Below are 18,897 nucleotides of genomic sequence, written 5' to 3' on the forward strand. Positions count from 1 at the left end.
GTCTTGGTTCCACATTCATACATACTAGCAGAGGTAACTGGAAACTGGGGCAGTCTTGAACTCCGAATACATTGCTTAGTGCGAGTACCCTGGCACTGCCTTCTGCCACCTGAGAAGACTGAGCTGGTCTTTGTGCTCCTTTCCTTCTGTGGAGTGTTTGTCCTCAGACACAGAGAGGCAGTGGCTCAGATTTTTAGAAACTGATTTTGACCTACATTTATCTGTGGGCAAAAATCATTTGGTGTGAACCCTTGCACATGGAAATGTGTTCGTTTGTACGTTCACTATCAATAATGAACATTTTTGACAATCTAATCTCACCCTCCAAATCAGTTGAGAAATTAGAGAAACTGTCAATGGCAAATGGCCTAAGGAGATGAGGCTAATTGTATTATCAGGATAAGCTTGCCAGGAACCTCTTGTCAGATTTGGGGATGGGAGAGGGTGAGGAAATACAATTCCATAGTTCTCTTCTGAGGTCACAGATCCCAGAGCAATGCAGAATTCTATTATATTGATGTCCACCAGAAGCAACCATCCGTAATGAGGAACCATCTAGCAGCTGCCAAAAAAATATGTTCCTCTATTGAAATCACCTTACCATTGGTGAAAAAATCTATCTGAAGCTAAAATTTGCAGGTTGAAGGGTCCATGGGATATGTTCTTGCCTCTGTGTATGTGTGTGTATGCATAGTTGTGTATATCTTGCTCCTTTTGGAATGCTCCCCAGTTGAACTCCTGAGTTTGGTCACCAAGACATTCTTTCCTGCTTTTTTCATGCCCGGCCAATTCTAAGAGCTTTTCTCTCAGGCTTCATCCCCGGTGGCACCCATTTATTTCCACTGTATTTGGGGGGCTGTGTCCCTGTCCTAAAATCATGGCTGCTGGCACTCTGATCCAGTTTACCCGAGGTAGCTACCGGGCCTAGAGAGGGGATGCAGCATGCCCAGCCCTCTGGCCATGGGCCATGGCTATCCCAAGCTTCAGAATCTATTCACTTGTGGCAGCTATTCTCAAGTTTCATTGGGCATGAGAAACACCCAAGTGTTTACTAAAAATGCACAATTTCAGGCTGCAGCTCTAGAGGCAGCTTTAGGCCTGGGGGAAGGTCCAGGCTGCCTAAACACTACATTTTGAGCAGCAGTGTATTAGATCTGACGTCATGGATCCTTCCTTGAGGCTTAAATAAGGAAGAAGGTAATAATTTTTCTGACCCTAGAATAAACCTTCCTTCTTATCCAACCTCACAGGACATCACTAAAATGTTGGCCTGTGGCTCATCCTAATGAACCGAGGCAACGAGTTATGTTTCCTGAAGTATCCCAAAGAAAACAGAACACACTGTGATTCCAAATGTTCTTTTTATATTAGAGCTCTATTCTTATCTTTATCAGCGGATACAAATATGGGCAGGGGTCTGAAGTCCAGCCTCTCCATTCCACATGTCACTTACAGGCACTACAGAAACATGAACCATTGTCTGTCTGTCTGAAGAAATACACGTTTTGGGGGAGGGGAGGGAGGGACACTGGAAAAGACACCGTTGTTGGAGGGGGGAATCATATGATCTGTCTTGTTTATTGCCAAGAGAAGTCCGGTACCAGTAAAAATGACACACAGAGAGATCTGGAGTCTGGTCTTAACATTTCATGAGCACATGGTGAGTGCAGTCAGAAATGAGCTCGAGGACCCAACTGTAATGGTGACTTAGGGCAATCCCAAGCAGTCTAGTTGGTCTCAGAGTTCTTTTACTGGGCTCATACCCGCTTATGCCTTCTCACAAGATCTCCATATATCTTATTTCGGTTCTACACATCACCAGGGAATCACGGAGGAATTCTGATTTGTCTCCTAACCAATTCACAACCCAGTTAGACAACAGTTAAGATGGTCCTCAAACTACGAACCAGAAGGCCCAGGAACATCTCGGACACATATTCTCTCTCCTCCCTCAAGTGACAGTCTTCATCCCTCACCAGGAAACAAAACGCTTTGATGTGCTCAAACTTGTTTGCATTCACTAAGAAGTCAATAAAGTCCCTTTTCTCTCTGCCTTGTTGGGTGTCATTTTTTCTTTGGGGTTTCAAAGCTGAGTTTAGAGCACCCTGGTGTAGAAACCCCAGACTCTGGGTCCTCACCCAGTAACTCCTCAGGGCAGCAGTCAATCCTTCAGTGGCTCTGCAGCCTGCCTTTCAACCTTTTCTCCAGTAGAAGCCAGAGAGAGGACCAGGGAAAGGTGAGGAGACAAGGGAGCAGAGGTCAAGTGGAAAGCCATCGGGGGTATGTCGCCTCATTCTGATGAACTGTTTAAGGATGCAGATCCACATGCCACTAGAGGACCTGTCTGCTGCGGGCTGATAATGGAGACATGTGCACATACGAGCTTCCCAGGTACAGGAGCTGCCTGTGGGGAACAGCCTGGACCCACCATCTGCTGAAACCAAATGGAAGAATAAAACATCTCTTTGTAGTTCACATTTCTAAAACAGAGTTTAAAAAATTGCCCAGCAATGAAAGAAAACGAGAAGTTGGTCCCATTTCAGGCTTGTTTGTGAATACTGATTGGTGGGAAATTAGCAAATGGAAAAAAAGAAAAAGAAAAATAGAATCACTTTATTAATTTTAGAAATCAGTAATTCCAAAGGGTGCCTTTACTATGGCTCATGTGGTCAGCGGCACACCAACTTTCCTCTACTCTCTGGGAGACTTGTGATGTATGCTTCCCACATCCCCTGTCCACCCCCCAAATCCTCGGAAAAGGAGAGAACAACTTTCGTGGATAATGTTGGGATTTTAGGCTTGTAAGGAAGTCAAGCTTAATACTGCAACCTGGAAAAGAAGAGGAAGCAAAATGCAAATAGCCAAAGAGCCTCTTTTATATCATCTCTGTGTGGTAGTAGGAGAGGGACAGAGAAGACCTAAGCAGGTTAGGGGAGGGGATAAAAGGGATAAAAGATACATGTGTGCTCTGATAGGGTATATAATGCATCGGTTCAATGTCCCCACTGCCAAGTTCAATCAAAACCCAGCTGATATGTTTTCCTGTCGTCTCAGCAAAAGTCTGGATTGGCTGACTGGCAACAATCTACAGCCACTGTTGCTTGAAGGTTCTGGGGACCAAGGCAGCAAAAAAAAAAAAAAAAGAAAAAGAAAAAGAAAAAAAAAAATACCGTGGACCCCTTGCAGCCCTGGTAGATGCTTCAGCCTCAGTCACACCCCGGCAGGAGCAGGAGGGCAAATAGGTTCTTCCTCTGTGCGACTGTGGTTCATCTTTTAGTGTGAGCAGGATCTGGAAAAGAGAACCAACCACTAAGTGACCTAAATGAGAGTGTGGGGTTTTACTTACAGCAACGTCTGGTTTAGTTAGTGTTACTGAAGACTAAAGAAGTTGTGGCCAAGTAAATGAAGCTAACCACTTTTGCTGGAAACCTTTCTAACACGCTCCTGTTCTGAAGCTGCTGCTTTTTTGGGTACTCAAGTTTCTTTCTTTCTTTGAGAACATTTTATCTTTTTTGCTTCTTAAGTATAAAATGCTGAATAGGTTAGCCTCTTCTAGAAACTGAAGCTCAGCATTATTAGCATTCAGAGTCGAACTCCATGGAAAAACCGCTGTGTATGCTTCTGAGTTTGTCTAGATCTTTGTTGAATTCTGTTGTCAGAATATACTCTGCCTTGTACCCGTCCCCATCCCCACAATGTACACCTATATCTCACCACCCGGGGTTAAAACCTGGACGTTATGGTTACCCTGTGTCCCCTGTGAGGCCCTCCCACTGCCTTCCCCTTTCCACTGTCCTGAATTGTGTGTTTATCTTTCCCTTGTTCACTTTTAAAAAATAGGTTTATTTACTACGTACATTCCTAACTCTAAATATTATGTTTTGTTTTTACAATTTTGTGGTTTTTGATTTTACAGTGCTGCTCTAACTATTATTATACGTGATCTCAGCACACAACTGGGAGAACTTCTTCAGTTATATACTTAGGCCTGTAACTGCTGGGTCATGGCCACTTGCATCTTCAGCTCTCTAAAAATAATGCCATTTTACATTCCAAAGCAGTTGTACCAATTCCCCCCACCCCCAGGGCAGTGGATGAGCTTCCCCTGTGTCTCTACCTCCCCTACATATGGAGAAGGGGTATTGCCTGAGTTTAAAATATTTGCTAGTCCACTGATTGTACAACGGTGTCCTACTGTGATTTTATTTTTTATTTTATTTTTTTAAAGATTTTATTTATTTGCTCATGAGAAACTGAGAGACAGAGAGGCAGAGACACAGGCGGAGGGAGAAGCAGGCTCCATGCAGGGAGCCCGACATGGGACTCGATCCCGGGTCTCCAGGACCAGGCCCTGGGCTGAAGGCAGGGCCAAACCGCCGAGCCACCCAGGCTGCACCCTACTGTGGTTTTAATTAGCCTTTTCCCAGTTAGGAATAGGGTTGAGCCTCTTTTCAAGTATCTATTATGCGTACATGTTTTTCTTCTGTGAAATGCATGGACAAGGCCTTTGCTTATTTTCTTATTGAGTTTACTGTTTATTGATTTAAAAAAAACACAAAACTTTATTGAGATATAAGCCACATACTGTACCATTTAATGTGTATAATCCAGTGGCTAGTAGTATATTTGGAGTTGTGCATACACCACCACAATCAATTCTACATTTTTCACTGAAAGAAGATGAAACCCCAAAACCCTTAGCCATCACCCTTCCACATCTTGTCCTCCACCCCTAGGCAACCACTAATCGATTTTCTGTCTCTAGAGATTTGCCTGTTCTAGACTTTTATATGAGTGGAATCATGCAATATTTGGTCTTTTGTGCTAAGTACTTGACTGAATGACTCACTTTAACTGGTACATCAGTCCACTCACATTTTTGTAATTACAAATATATATATTTTTATTTCCAGTCTTCAGTTGTGTTTTCCCTTTAAAGATGTATTTATTTTAGAGGGGCACAGGGAAAGAATCTTCAAGCAGATTCCCCACTGAGTGGGGACTTGAGATCACGACCTGAGCTGAAACCAAGAGTCAGACGCTTAACCGACTGAGCACCCCAGGCGCCCTTAAAAGCTGTGCTTTCTATTTGTCCAAACTCTTGTTTCCTTTTCCTCCTTCAAGTTTTATAATTTCTATTCTTTTAGCTGCTACACTATTTATTTTTGCATTTGTATATGCTATGTAAAGCTGAAATTAATCATTATCTTCACCTTTTCACTGTACAAGATTGAGATTCCTTGACTCTGATCATACCCTCTGCCTTGATTGACATGATGTTGGTGTTGCATATTTTTATCTCCCTCTTTTTTAAAAAAAATATTTATTCATGAGAGACACAGAGAGAGAGAGGCAAAGACACAGGCAGAGGGAGAGAGAAGCAGGACCCATGCAGGGAGCCCGACGTGGGACTCGATCCCAGGACTCCAGGATCACACCCTAAGCCAAAGCAGAGGCTCAATCGCTGAGCCACCTCGGCATCCCTATCTCCCTCTTTTTTAACTCCACAAGAACATTATTACTTTATTATTATGTTTTTATACATTCTTTGCTCATGATTCAGTGTTTGCATCTTAGACTGTTTCCTGGTATCACACCTTCCTCTGTTTGAGATATATGCTTTAGACTCTTTCCCTTTGTGAAGGTGTACTGATGCCAACTTCGTCTGGGTTTTACATGTTGGAAAACACCTTTATTCCATCATCATCCTTGAAAGACATTTTTGCTTCAAATACATTTCTGCCTATTAATTTTTTTTCATCGGTGGCAACATCACATTGTAGTTTGGCTTCCACTATTGCTGTTGGGAAGTACATTGTTGATCAAACTGGCATTCCTTTGGAAAGCCTTCTTTGCCTCTAGGTGCTTAAATTTAACATCTTTTGACTTTAGTATTCCAAAGTTTCTGTGTGAAGTGTCTAGATGTGGATTTCTTGTGATTCACTATAGCTGGTGTATCTTCCATTAGTTTAGGAATATTTTGTTTTCCCATTATCCCTTCAAATACTGTCCTTGTCTCATTTTTTCTTTCCAGAACTATTTAAATATCTATCGGGCCTTCTCATTTGGTTTTTCATCACTTTTTCTTTCTGACCTGCAGTTCACATAACTTCTTTAAATATATCTTGAATTATGTGGTTTATGTATACAATGGAATATTACTCAGCCATTAGAAACGATAAATACCCACCATTTGCTTCAACGTGGATGGAACTGGAGGGTATTATGCTGAGTGAAGTAAGTCAATCGGAGAAGGACAAACAGTGTATGTTCTCATTCATTTGGGGAATATGAATAATAGTGAAGGGGAATATAAGGGAAGGGAGAAGAAATGTGTGGGAGATATCAGAAAGGGACACAGAACATAAAGACTTCTAACTCTGGGAAATGAACTAGGGGTGGTGGAAGGGGAGGAGGGCGGGGGGTGGGGGTGAATGGGTGACGGGCACGGAGGGGGACACTTGACGGGATGAGCACTGGGTGTTATTCTGTATGTTGGTAAATTGAACACCAATAAAAATTAATTTATAAAAAAAATAAATATATCTTGAATTAAATATTTTTTCAGCTTGATCTAACATGCAGTTAAATCCTCTATTGATTTGTTTTTTACTGTATCTTTGCAATTCTGAAGTACTACATAGTTCTTTTTCAAATCTCTTGGTCATAATTTTAATCTTGATTTTATTCATACTTTCACTCCCTCCTTTAATTTCTCTGAACACATGAGAAAATTTATTCTTTATTGTATGTCTGGTAATTTCAGTACCTTAGTCTTTGTGGGTTTAATATGGTACCTGTTATTTTGCTGACTTTCACTTATGGTGCTATGCTTCCTTATTTGTTTTGTGATTTTAAACTGTGATGTCACAGTTCTTAGACCTTTATCTGTAAGAATTATTTGAGATTTGAGTTGATGGAACATACTTCCAGGAAAAATATACACTTGATTCTACCAGGCTCCTGGGGCCACTGTTAGCTTAGGATCGCCTTAGATTAAATTCTCAGTTTGAGGTTTTTCAGGGTACCTAGGGAATATGAATTCATGCCCAAGGTTACACAAGGACCAATTTGTGGTTATAAATGATCAGGGGAGAGTCCCCTACTCCATCTCAATCAGCACACAAAGGTTCAAGACAGGCAATTTTCTTTCAGTGCCAAAAGAGGTAGAGATAAAAGTGGGAAAGAAGGGTTTATTTCTGGTTGACCTTAAATGGAGAATACAGCCCTTTGGAGTCCTATCTTTATGTGAAGGGTCTCCATTTAGGCGCTCCACCTGTTGTCCCTGACACCTGCCATAATTCTGGTCCAGAGCTGCTTGGATCTCCACTCCTGCCTGCTGACTCAGTTCTGGGGTTATAAGGGCAGGAACAATAGACAGGATAACAATGTTACTGTATTTTTCCCCTTACTGCCTCTGTGGCTATGATCTCTTTTTTGGTAGGATTTTGAAAAACCAGTTACTGAAGTTGTCCATCTTCTTTTTTGCTTTGATGTCCTGACCTGGAAATTCTTTCTTCTTCTTTTTTTTTGAAATGCCTATGGCTCGTACTATTTATATACTCACTTGGCATTTATCAAATAAATGAAATTATATCTTATTAGGTTAGTTTTAAAGTCAACAAGCAACATAATCATAAAATATTATCAGAATTACCCTTAGAAATCTTGAAGCACCTGTAAAATACATTGTACTGGTTTGGCAATTATCAGAGTTCAACAAACCCAATTTGTCAGCCTACTGTTCTCCTATTAGCATAATATTAAATAACTGGCTGGTGCTACTGTAACATAGCAAATAAAAACATTTTCAACAATGCAATCAACATCTGCCCAGGGGAAGTGCACGAGAAGTAGGGAAGTCTGCAAAACTGCTGAGGGAATAGATTATGTCCATGCTCCCTTTGAGCAATATGTTCCCTGAGAGGAATGGTTGACACACTTTCCCAAAATACCCAAAGAGTTGTTTCTTATATATTTTCCGAGGGCAGGTGGCGGCAGTCGGGGGGCTTTGCCTTGCACATGTTGCTCATGTCCCAAGGATACACTCTTTTAAGTGCAGAGACCACATTTTACCAATCTTCACATGACCCGAGCTCCCAGCATCTTGCCATGTACATGTTTACATGGGGCTCCTTGGTAAATACTGGATTGTCTGATGTGGGAAATGATCAGTAGTAGTGCTCCCTATGGGTAGCAGAAGATTTCCAACTAACAATACAAACTTGGCTTCTGTAAACACACAGCCTGGTGGTATACGCAGCAATCCACGCTTCAGATCAGTGCTCCTACCACCCATCAGCTGTCTGGAGGAAAGGGAAGCACATTTTCAATGAGATCATCTGACTCTTGGCTTTTCCAGATCAGAAAAAAACAGAGAATGCATTATGACCTCCCTGCCACTCAAGAAGGCCCAGACCCCAAACAAACATGAACATGTAACTGGAGTTATTTTTCTCCCTCCCAGGTCTGAAGTGAATAGGAGAAATAAAATTAAAAACTTAATGTTTAAAAATCATCTAAATGCAAAGGCTTTGTACACTGTGCCTCTTAGACGTGTCCCTAAGGCCTTTTCCAGTTGATCAGAGTGGCCCTGATAGTATCTTCTGGCAGCGTTCTGGTTTGATAAGAGAGTGAATGAATCACTATTTATATCCTGAGTGACATTAGGAGAAAGGGACAGCTGGGGAGCGAGGGCCAACCTGCTGGCCCTTCACCTTCCTGGGCACAGCTCCAATATGTAGGAATGAACCACATAGGCACAAGAGCATCAGATCCACTTCCTGAAACCCGGCCTGGTGACATGAAGGCGCCGGGCACAGCTGCAAGGGGTTTCTTCAGAACAGAGGCAGTGCCTGAGTAGCTCTGAAGTGTGGCTACAGGGGACAAGGGAGTGAGCTGGCTGACCACAGCAGCACCCCAAGTGCTCAGGCCCTTCCAGAAAACCTTCTCCATTTCTATGAACAATACAGGCACTGGGTTTAACTCTTAGACGCTAATTGCAGCCTGAGTCAAGTGTCCAACTATGGGAGAGATTTACTGTCTACTTGCAAATTAAGTGTAGGATAGTTTTAACAAAACACTATTTGAAGCAATTCTACTGTAAAGAACTGAAGTCATATATAAAGTAAGCTGAATTCTTCTAAGAAAAACATCCTATAACTCATTTCTGGAGGTATATTTAACTCAAGAACTATAAACCTGTAAAGCCATGTTCCCCCTTAATTCTGCTTCATTTTATTACAACAAAGCAATAAAATGGGCAAGATAGAACTACATTATGGAATAGAGAGAAATCTATCTGGATGACTTTCAAATGTCACTCAGTGAAAAATGTTTCTTTTTATAACAACATTTTGATGGTTAAGGGCAGACCATTTAACATGTTTGCAGAGTTGAAGTTTTGTTTTTTTTTTTTGCATGAGGATATTTAATAACTTCCCTTTTATGAAAATTTAAAAATTACAAAGCTGATCTAAATCAAAGTTCTTCAGATCTAATCCCATGATCTATCTAGATGGAATTATCTAGTTTTGAAGCATAATCCACTTAAGCCTATCTGGGATATTCATACATATGTATGTTTATATATAAAATGTTTATATATAAAATGTTTATATATAAAATGTTTGTATATAATGTAAATAGATATATATATAAAATCTGGATTTATAAAACAATTCACTAAATCATCAAAAGGAAAATGATTTACAAAGAGTTTGTTTACTTTCTTAAAAAGATTTACTTTCTTTACAGTAAGTTCTCATAAGGAAAAATGGTAGAGAGTAAACAAGGCTGTGTGCCTAAATCTGATTTCTGCTATTTATTGGCCTTCTAATCTTTGGGATTTAATAATAATGATTAGTGTTTTCTGAGCATAGGACAAATTCATACTCAATGAAAAAAACTTTGGTGGGGTCTAAAAAATAGATTTTTTATATAGCTCCGAGTTCAAAAGAACTGATATGCAGAGGGATTTTGCTATTCTAGAATAATAATTTCCAGCCTGATGCAAATTCAGTCTCGTTCCTCCCACTACTATTAGATATAGCATCCATTAAAAAAGGGTGCTAATACTAGAGGTTCTTTGCCGAAAGAGCAGCAGAACAGCACTTTCAATTACTTGAGAAAGGTAAATGAAGGGACCCTAGAAATTGATTTTTAAGCTTATTTTTAGTAAAAAATACATCTTCTATGAATACATACATATTCATATTCATGTATTGTTGACTTAAACAGAAGCCTCACAAAATAATTCTTACTAACAGATTGACCCTTGTTATTTTTTCTTTTTATTCTACTCTGTTCCATTGCAGGAGGGTGGGAAGGAAGAGGAAGAAATGATGGTTATGATCAATGGTATGCTAGTAAATGTTTAACAACTGGTTCTCTGTGGTGAAACAAACAAACAAAGGCCCCAGCTTTGTGGTGTTGGCTGATTTCCACTACAGCCACGTTCAGTAACCAACATGATGAAGTTCCTGAAAGTTCACAGCATTGGAAAGACATATGCACCACTGGCCCTGGTGAGCCTGGTCATGACCCACTAATTGATTTAATGACCCACTGTTGGGTCATGACCTCATAGTCCACAAACTACTGTTCTAGAGTCTAGGAAATCAGACTCCTTAGACCTCAGAGGGGCCAGTAGATATTGTTTCCAGAGGTACTGAGTGAAAGTGCCCGTGTTAGGCTTGACAAGCTGCTAGGGATGATTTGTCTGAAGGGAATCTACTCTGATGCCCACTTTGCCTTGGCATCATCTGCCTTCAGGTTCACGCAAACTGATCACCTTGGGAAAATGAGAGGTACCAAGCAATAACTTTAGCAAAATCTCAGTCTCCCTGAGTTTCAGTTTCTTTCTTGTATTATGGTAATAATAACTCATGTATCTCATGGATTAAGAGTCACATAAGGTAATCCATATGCAAGCATTCTGAAAATTATAAAGGACTCGAAAGGGTAGTATTCACATGAAAATGATTCAATTTAACAAAACTGCAATCACAGGCAATTAAAAAATATCATCTTAGCTCATCAATCATTGATACTCTCTTGACTGTTCCTCCCCACTATGTGGGTCTCTGAGATTCTGAAATATCCAGTGCCTCTCAAGGCTGCTTCCCTGGGCAGTTCCACTGTATCCTTTTTCTTCTTTGACTCTGCTGCTCATTTTTTAACATTCTTTCCCTCAGAGAATTTATCCACCCATAGCTTTAACAGGTAACTCTATATGGAGGACTACATTTGACTTGAACTCTTCCCTGGCTTTGAGAAGACTTTCCTGAATTTAATGTTCAGCCATCATGTCAAATTTGACTTTTAAAACACTAAGTGTTGTCTGTCCCACTCATCCATTGACATGTATTGACAGACACTCGTATTAGCCTAGTTACCAGGGTTTAACTTGAACTTAGCACCACTTCACCCATTAGAATGGCTATTATCAAAAAAGAAGAAGAAAGAAGAAAGAAGAGGAGGAGGAGGAGGAGGAGGAGGAGGAAGAGGAGGAAGAGGAACGAGAGGAAGAAGAAGAAGGGGAGGAGGAAGAAAAGTGTTGGCAAAGATATGGAGAAAGGGAGCCCTTGGGCACTGTTGGTAGGAATGTAAAATGGTGCAGATGCTATAGAAAACAATAGAGCAGTTCTCCACAAAATTAAAAATAGAATTACTATACAATTCAGTAACTCTATTTCTGGATATACATCTACAAAAACTGAAAGCAGACTTAACCAGATATATACCTATGTTCACAGCAACATTACTCACAATAGTCAAAAGGTGGAAGCAAATCAAGTATCCATTGACAGATGAATTAATAAATAAAATGTGGTATATACATATGATAGAGTACTATTCAGCTTTATATGAAGGAAATTCTGACATTTATAGGAAGGAAATTCAGCCACAACATGGCTGATCCTTGAAGACATGACGCTAAGCTAGTCACAAAAAGAGAAATACCACATGATTCCACTGATATGTGATATCTAGAATAGTCAAAATCATAGAGACACAAAAGAGGATGGTGGTTGCCAGGAGGTGGGGGGGAGGAGAATGGGGAATTGGTAGAGTTTTATTTTGTAAAAAAAACTTCTAGAGATGGATGGTAGTGATGGTTGCAGAAAAATAGGAGTGTACTTAATCCACTGAACTGTACATTAAAAATGGTTAAAGTGGTAAATTCTGCATTAAGTATATTTTGCTGCAATTTAAAAAGATAGTCAATAGTAATAGATATTGCTCTGTTTATTCAGCTGTAGGTATCATATGAAGTATTTATTGCATACATTGTCTTATTTAACTCTGTATTTCCATAGTTGCAAAGAAATTATGGGTTGAAAGTAGGGGGAAAAAAAGAGAAAAAAGAAAAAAAGAAAAAAAAAAAAGAAAGAAAGTAGGGGAAATCTACTGTTTTTGTCTCCTAACATCCCTTCCTATCTGTTTGTGGTTTCAGCTCCTTTAAATTCCTTTGGAAAAGTGCTCCCAACTTGCTCTATTTCAACCAGGTGATTATGGCCAGACTACAAATGTCAGTACCATACCCTCTTTTTTCTTTTAAATTCCAGGATAGTAGGCACACGGTGTTATATTAGTTTCAGGTGTACAATATAGTGATTCAATGATTTCATATATTATCTAGCACTCATTGAGACAAGTACACTCCTTAATCCCCTTCACCTACTTCACCCCCCCCCATCTCCCCTCTGGTAACCTTCAGTTTGTTCTCTATAGTTAAGAGAGTCTCATTCTCTCTTGATCACACAAGTTGGCAGGTGATCCTGACTTGGCCAAAGTCCCTATCCCCAGCCCTTCCTTGGGGGGCTTAGTGTTTCTATATACTAACATAGAAATACTTTTTTAACTATGTGGTCATTAAGCTGGAAAGAATAAGGCTGGAGCTCTTCAAACTATATGCCTCCATCTGATCTGCTACATGGAAGAAATCATAGAAGGAAGGAAAGAGGTACTTTTATGGAGTTGTGAAAAGAAATGAAGGAACATGGAAAGAAATGGAGAAACATGGAAAGAAGGAACATGAGGCAGAGAGGGATGGAGAAAAGGAAGGATCCTACCACACTTAGCTCTTGGAGCCCTCCTAATTCTCTCTAATCATGTGAGTCAACAGATGCACCCTTTTTCTTAGGTGTCTGAGATGGGATTTGTTACTCTAATGGATTCTGGGTACCACTGATGGAAACTCTCATGTCAGAATTATTAGAATGAAGCTGCAGTTCTAAATGTGAATAAAATAATAAGCCCAGAGAAAGGAAACACAAACAGAAGAGAAAAACTCAAGGGCAGAATTGACCAATGTAACCCTCAGAAGAAGGGTCACTCTGGTCTTTGGTGAAGCAAAGTGCTAGTCAGGCATTTGGCAGAAAAATCTATCTTGGAACTATGTCCTCTCCATCTTCTAAAAAGTACCAGAGGAAGGAATATACAAGTCTCAGCTAAAAAATGAGGCAGGAAGAAACATCCTCATGTGATTGCTGTGATGATTAAGTGAAGAAATTCCATGTAAAAACCCCAGCACTCGGGGTAGGGCAGGTGCTCAATGGCTAGCAGCTCCTGCTGTCATGAGTTTTCAAACTGCAACGACAAGAAGAGAGAACTGGAAAACTCAGGCAACCACGTGAGAGAACATAGCATGAGTTCAAAGGCTTTATGTGGGAACTTAAAATTTCATTTCTTCAATGAAGTTTCTTTAAAAACTTTCTATTTGTGTTATATTAAAAGTAATTCATGCATATCCTATATACAAATAATGAAGCAGCAGAAAGAAAAATTAAGAAAACAATCCCATTTACAACTGTACCAAAAATAATAAGATATCTAAGAATAAACTTAACCCAAGAGGTGAAAAACCTGTACTCTGTAAACTTTATCACATTGATGAAAGAAATTGATGACACAAAGAAATGGAAAGACATTCCATGCTCATGGACTGGAAGAGCCAATATCGTTAAAATGTCCAAACTACCCAAAGCAATCTATACACTTAATGCAGTCTCTATCAAAATGCCAATAAAATTTTTCACAGAACTAAGACAAATAATTTTAAAACTTATATGAGAGACACCTGGGTGGCTCAGCAGTTGGGTGTCTGCCTTAAGTTCAGGGTGTGATCCTGGAATCTGGATCGAGTCCCACATCAGGTCCCCTGCATGGAGCCTGCTTTTCCCTCTGCCTGTGTCTCTGCCTCTCTCTCTGTCTCTAATGAATAAATAAATAAATCTTAAAACAAAACAAAAAATTTGTATGGAACCACAAAAGACCTTGAATGGCCACAGCAATGTTGAAAAAGAAGAAGAAAACTGGAGTATCACAATTCTAGATTTCAAGAAATACTACAAAGCTATAGTAATCAAAATGGTATGGTACTGGCACAAAAACAGACACATAGATCAATAGAACAGAATAGAATAGAAAACCCAGAAATAAACCCACGATTATATGGTTAGTTAATCTATGACAAAGGAGGCAAGAATACACCGTGGGGAAAAAAAGCCAATCTCTTCAACAAATGGTGTTGGAAAAACTGGACAGCTACATGCAAAAGAATGAAACCGAACCACTTTCTCACATCATACACAAAAACAAACCAAAATGGATTAAAAATCTAAATGTGAGACCTGAAACCATAGAAATCCTGGAAGAGAGCACAGGCAGTAGCTTCTCTAACACCGGCTATAGAAGGGTTCTTTTAGATGGCAAGGGAAACAAAAGCAAAAATAAACTATTGGGACTATATCAAAATAAAAAGCTTCAGCACAGCAAAGGAAACAATTAAAACAAAAAGACAACCTATAGGGCAGCCCCGGTGGCTTAGCGGTTTGGCGCCGCCTTCTGCCCAGGGCGTGATCCTGGAGACCCTGGATGGAGTCCCACGTCGGGCTCCCTGTATGGAGCCTGCTTCTCCCTCTGCCTGTGTCTCTGCCTCTCTCATAAATAAATAAAATATATATTTTTTTTAAAGAAAACCTACTGAGTGGGAGAAGATATTTGCAAATGATAAATCTGGCAAGGGGTTAACATCCAAAATGTATAAAGAATTTACACAATGCAACATGAAAAAAACTAAATAATGCAATTAAAAATGGGCAGAAGACACAAGCAGACATTTCTCTAAAGAAGACATACAGATGGCCAACAGACACATGAAAAGATGCTTAACCTCACTTACCATCAGGGAAATGCAAATCAAAACTATAATGAGCTATCACCTCATACCTGTCAGGATGTCTAAAATCAAAAACAAAAGACACAAGTGTTGACAAGGATGTGGAGAAAAAGAAACCGCTGTGCACTGTTGGTGGGAATGCAAACTGGTACAGCCACTCTGGAAAACAGTATGGAGGTTCCTCAAAAATTAAAAATAGAACTACCATATGATCCAGTAATTCCACTACTGGGTATTTACCCAAAGAAAACAAAAACACTAATTTGAGAAGATAAATGCACCCCTATGTTTATTGCAGTATTTATTTTTTAAAAAATATTTTATTTATTTATTCATGAAAGAGAGAGAGAGAGAGACAGAGACATAGGCAGGGGGGAAGCAGGCTCCATGTAGGAAGCCCGATGTGGAACTTGATCTTGGGACTCCAGTATCACGCCCTGAGCTGAAGGCAAATACTCAACCACTGAGCCACCCAGGCGTCCCAATTGCAGTATTTAAAATAGCCAAAATATGGTAGCAGCCCAAGTGTCCATTGACAGATGAATAAAGATGCAGTGCACACACACACACACACACACACACACACACACACACACAGGAATATTACTCAGTCATAAAGAAGAATGAAATCTTGCATTTGCAACACGATGGGTGGATCTAGAGGGCATAATGCTAAGTGAAATAAGTCAGAGAGACAAATACCATATGATTTCACTCATATGGATTTAAGAAACAAAACAAATGAATAAAGAAAAAAAGAGACAAATTAAAAAACCCAGACTCTTACATACAAAGAACTGGGGAGGTTCCCAGAGGCGAGGTAGGTGGTGTGATAGTTGAAATAGGGGAAGGGATTAAGAGTACACTTATGATGAGCAGAGTAATGTATAGAATTGTTGAATCACTGCATGTTAACACTGGAATTAAAAAAAATTCTATGAATAACTGAAAAATAAAGGCATTTTTAAAATCGCTTCCTAACTACAAAAAAAAGTAATCTATGCACAAATTAATAAAAATCAAAAGACACAATAGTATAGAGTTAAAAGCATCTTCTACCCCACTCATTCTTGGTGTGTGTGTGTGTGTGTGTGTGTGTGTGTGTGAGTGTGTGTCCTTCTTAGAGCAGCCTATGCACACTCCACTTTTTATACAAATGGGAATGTAACTTTCAGTTGGTTTTTTGGATATCTTTTACTTAACAATATATCTCAGAAACTGTTCCAGACCAACATAAACATCTACTTCAGGGGAATTCTTTAAGTTATCCATAGAATTACTATACAAATCCAAAGGCACCTTATTAGTGAGGGTTACCTTGTGAGACCCCCGTACTGTCCCACTCTAGTTCCACAGTTTTGTGTAAGGAAAACTGAAAGAGACCTAGAATCAGTCTGTCATCTTGTTATCGTGCAACCAGGAGATAACAGGAAACAGCTTCTTCCTCTCTTAAAACAAAGGGCCACCCAAGGGGGAGTTCCAGTGAAGCAGGAGCCAAATTATTGAAGCTCAGTATTTGGAGGTGTTATCACAAGCAATAGCTCTTAGAATGTTTTGGAAGGTAAAGCGAGAGTTTAACCTCATGTTAGCAACATTTAAGAGGCCAAAAGGAGAGCTGCTGGTGAAAAGAAGTCTGGCTGTGCTTGGGAATAATGACAGCTTTGCCACATAGACTCTGTGATCGTTAGAAAAACACGAGACAATCAAGCTGACAATGCTACTAATTTTAGAGACTAAAGCTACTGGAATCCCAGCATACTTACCGAGGAATCAGATGTCAGCTTGCAATCACCACAGAGCAGATGTCCTTTGGATCCTTTGAACTAAAGCTCAGGTTCAACTATCACCCATCCTCCTCTTATAGAGTTCCTCCTATTACCTCTTGAAAGGCTCCTGAATATGTCTGTTAGTTTATATTTCCCTTCCAAACCAATCCATGGAGCCCAATAATCATTTTTCACTCCTCATCGGATTTTCTAAAATGTACCATCTCTCTGGGTATTTACTACGGCTCACCGAATGCCCACCTCTAACCTGCTATCCCTTATCCCTCTTCTTGCCTATTAACAGTAAAAGAAAGATTAGACCAGTTTCTCGACTCTTTATGACCTATGTTCTATCAGTCAAGAAGATTCTGTTCAGTTTTAGTTTCTGTAGTTGGTTTTATAAAAGCTGTTTCTTCTCACTTTTCCTACTAAGATTATATGATAGATTGACCATGCTTTTTTAAAACTCATGATATCTTCCCTCCTCTTTCCTTCTTATCCCCCTACATACTCCCTTACTTAATATGCATCCCTGGTTGGGCATCACTGTATTAGACACAGACATAAGGATTCACTGTACCATTTCTCTTCAATCTTGTTCATAAAACGATCTTTTATTCACCCCCAGAAAACCTTGTCCTAAAGGTCAAAATTTCCTATTTTCCAGATCAGAACAATCTTAGCTTCACAGAATGGTAGTGTAGCCTATAGGTTCTATCAGCGAGGGTGCCCATGTATTTGATGATGTTGAACCTACACATGTAAAATATGCCAGTTTCTCCATCTGTTAACTTTAAATTTTTACTTTATTAAAAGCAAATCTGAACTAGTGTGGTAGGCAGCTTTTAAGATGGCCTCCTGTGACTTCTACTTCCTGCTATCCGTGCCCTTTGAAACCCCCTCTTGAGTATGGCAGACTGGACTTACTGACTCACTTCTAACATAGAGAATACAGCTAAAGTTATGGGGTATCACCTCCAAGATTAAGTTATAAAAATATTGTGGCTTCTGTATGGGTGCTTTCTCACTTTCTCATGTATTGCTTGCTCAGGGGAGGCAGCTGCCATGTTGTAAGGTGGCTATATTAGTGTGCTAGGGCTGTTACAACCAAACACCACACTGGGTGGCTTAAGCAACAGAAATTTACTTTCTTATAGTTCAGGAGGCTAGATGTCTAAGATCAAGGTGTCAGCAAGTTTGGTTCCTTCTGAGACTTTTCTCCTTATTTATAGATGGCTGTCTTTTCCCTGTATCCTCACAGAGTCTTTTCTCTGTGTAGGCAGACGTTCCTGGTGTGTCTTGTGTGTTCAACTTTCCTCTTCCTATAAGGATTCCAGGTGTGTTGGATTAGGGCCATCGTAACAGCCTTCTCTTAACTCAGTCACCACTTTAAAGGCCCTATGTCCAAATACAGTCACATTCTGAGGTAATGGAGGTTAAGACTTCAACATATGAATTTGCGGGACACACTTTAGCCCATAACAGAAGGCCTCTGAAGAGACCCAAGTGGAAAGAGGCCTGCCAACAATCTTGTGAGTGAATTGGAAGTAGATTTCCCAGGTGAGCCTCCGGATGAGCTCCCAGCTCCCGGCCAATAGCTTGCCTACAACCTCATCAGGAGACCTTGTGCCAGAGGTATGCAGCTAAGCCAGGACGCCTGAGCCACAGAAAGTGTGATATAACAAATGTTTTTTGTTTTAAGCCACAAGTTTGGGGACAAAATGTGTTACGTATTTTATAGTGTGATAGATAACTACTAACCACCAATGACCTCATACCAACAAAGAAAAACCTGTATTAACTGGAATACTTGGGCAAAGAATATTGTAGCTATTGAACTTTCAATTAATTGGGGTTCAGGTCAAATTTTTCTTTGCTTCAAACCGTGCTGCAAATGAACCAGTTGTAACTTAATTTTAATTTTTTTTGGCCAAAAATAAGGCTTTG

At 39.9% G+C, this 18,897-nt stretch overlaps 1 protein-coding gene across 11 annotated transcripts in view; it reads right to left on the bottom strand.

Moving 5' to 3' along the window:
* Positions 1 to 38: 38 nt before the first annotated feature.
* TTLL5 (tubulin tyrosine ligase like 5) overlaps positions 39 to 18,897 on the bottom strand; it is a 280,483-nt gene continuing 261,624 nt past the window's right edge. For 9 of the 11 annotated variants that reach the window (XM_055304059.1, XM_055304066.1, XM_055304061.1 and 6 more), the window contains one exon: positions 39 to 3,289. In XM_055304059.1, the coding sequence (XP_055160034.1) occupies positions 3,267 to 3,289 (23 nt within the window). In that variant the 3' untranslated portion in view covers positions 39 to 3,266. The remainder of the gene's footprint in view (positions 3,290 to 18,897) is intronic. The other 2 variants (XR_008661655.1, XR_008661656.1) reach the window with 2 other exon arrangements.

Source organism: Nyctereutes procyonoides, unplaced genomic scaffold (genome assembly GCF_905146905.1).
Source record: "Nyctereutes procyonoides isolate TBG_1078 unplaced genomic scaffold, NYPRO_anot_genome, whole genome shotgun sequence".
Classification (NCBI taxonomy): domain Eukaryota; kingdom Metazoa; phylum Chordata; class Mammalia; order Carnivora; family Canidae; genus Nyctereutes; species Nyctereutes procyonoides.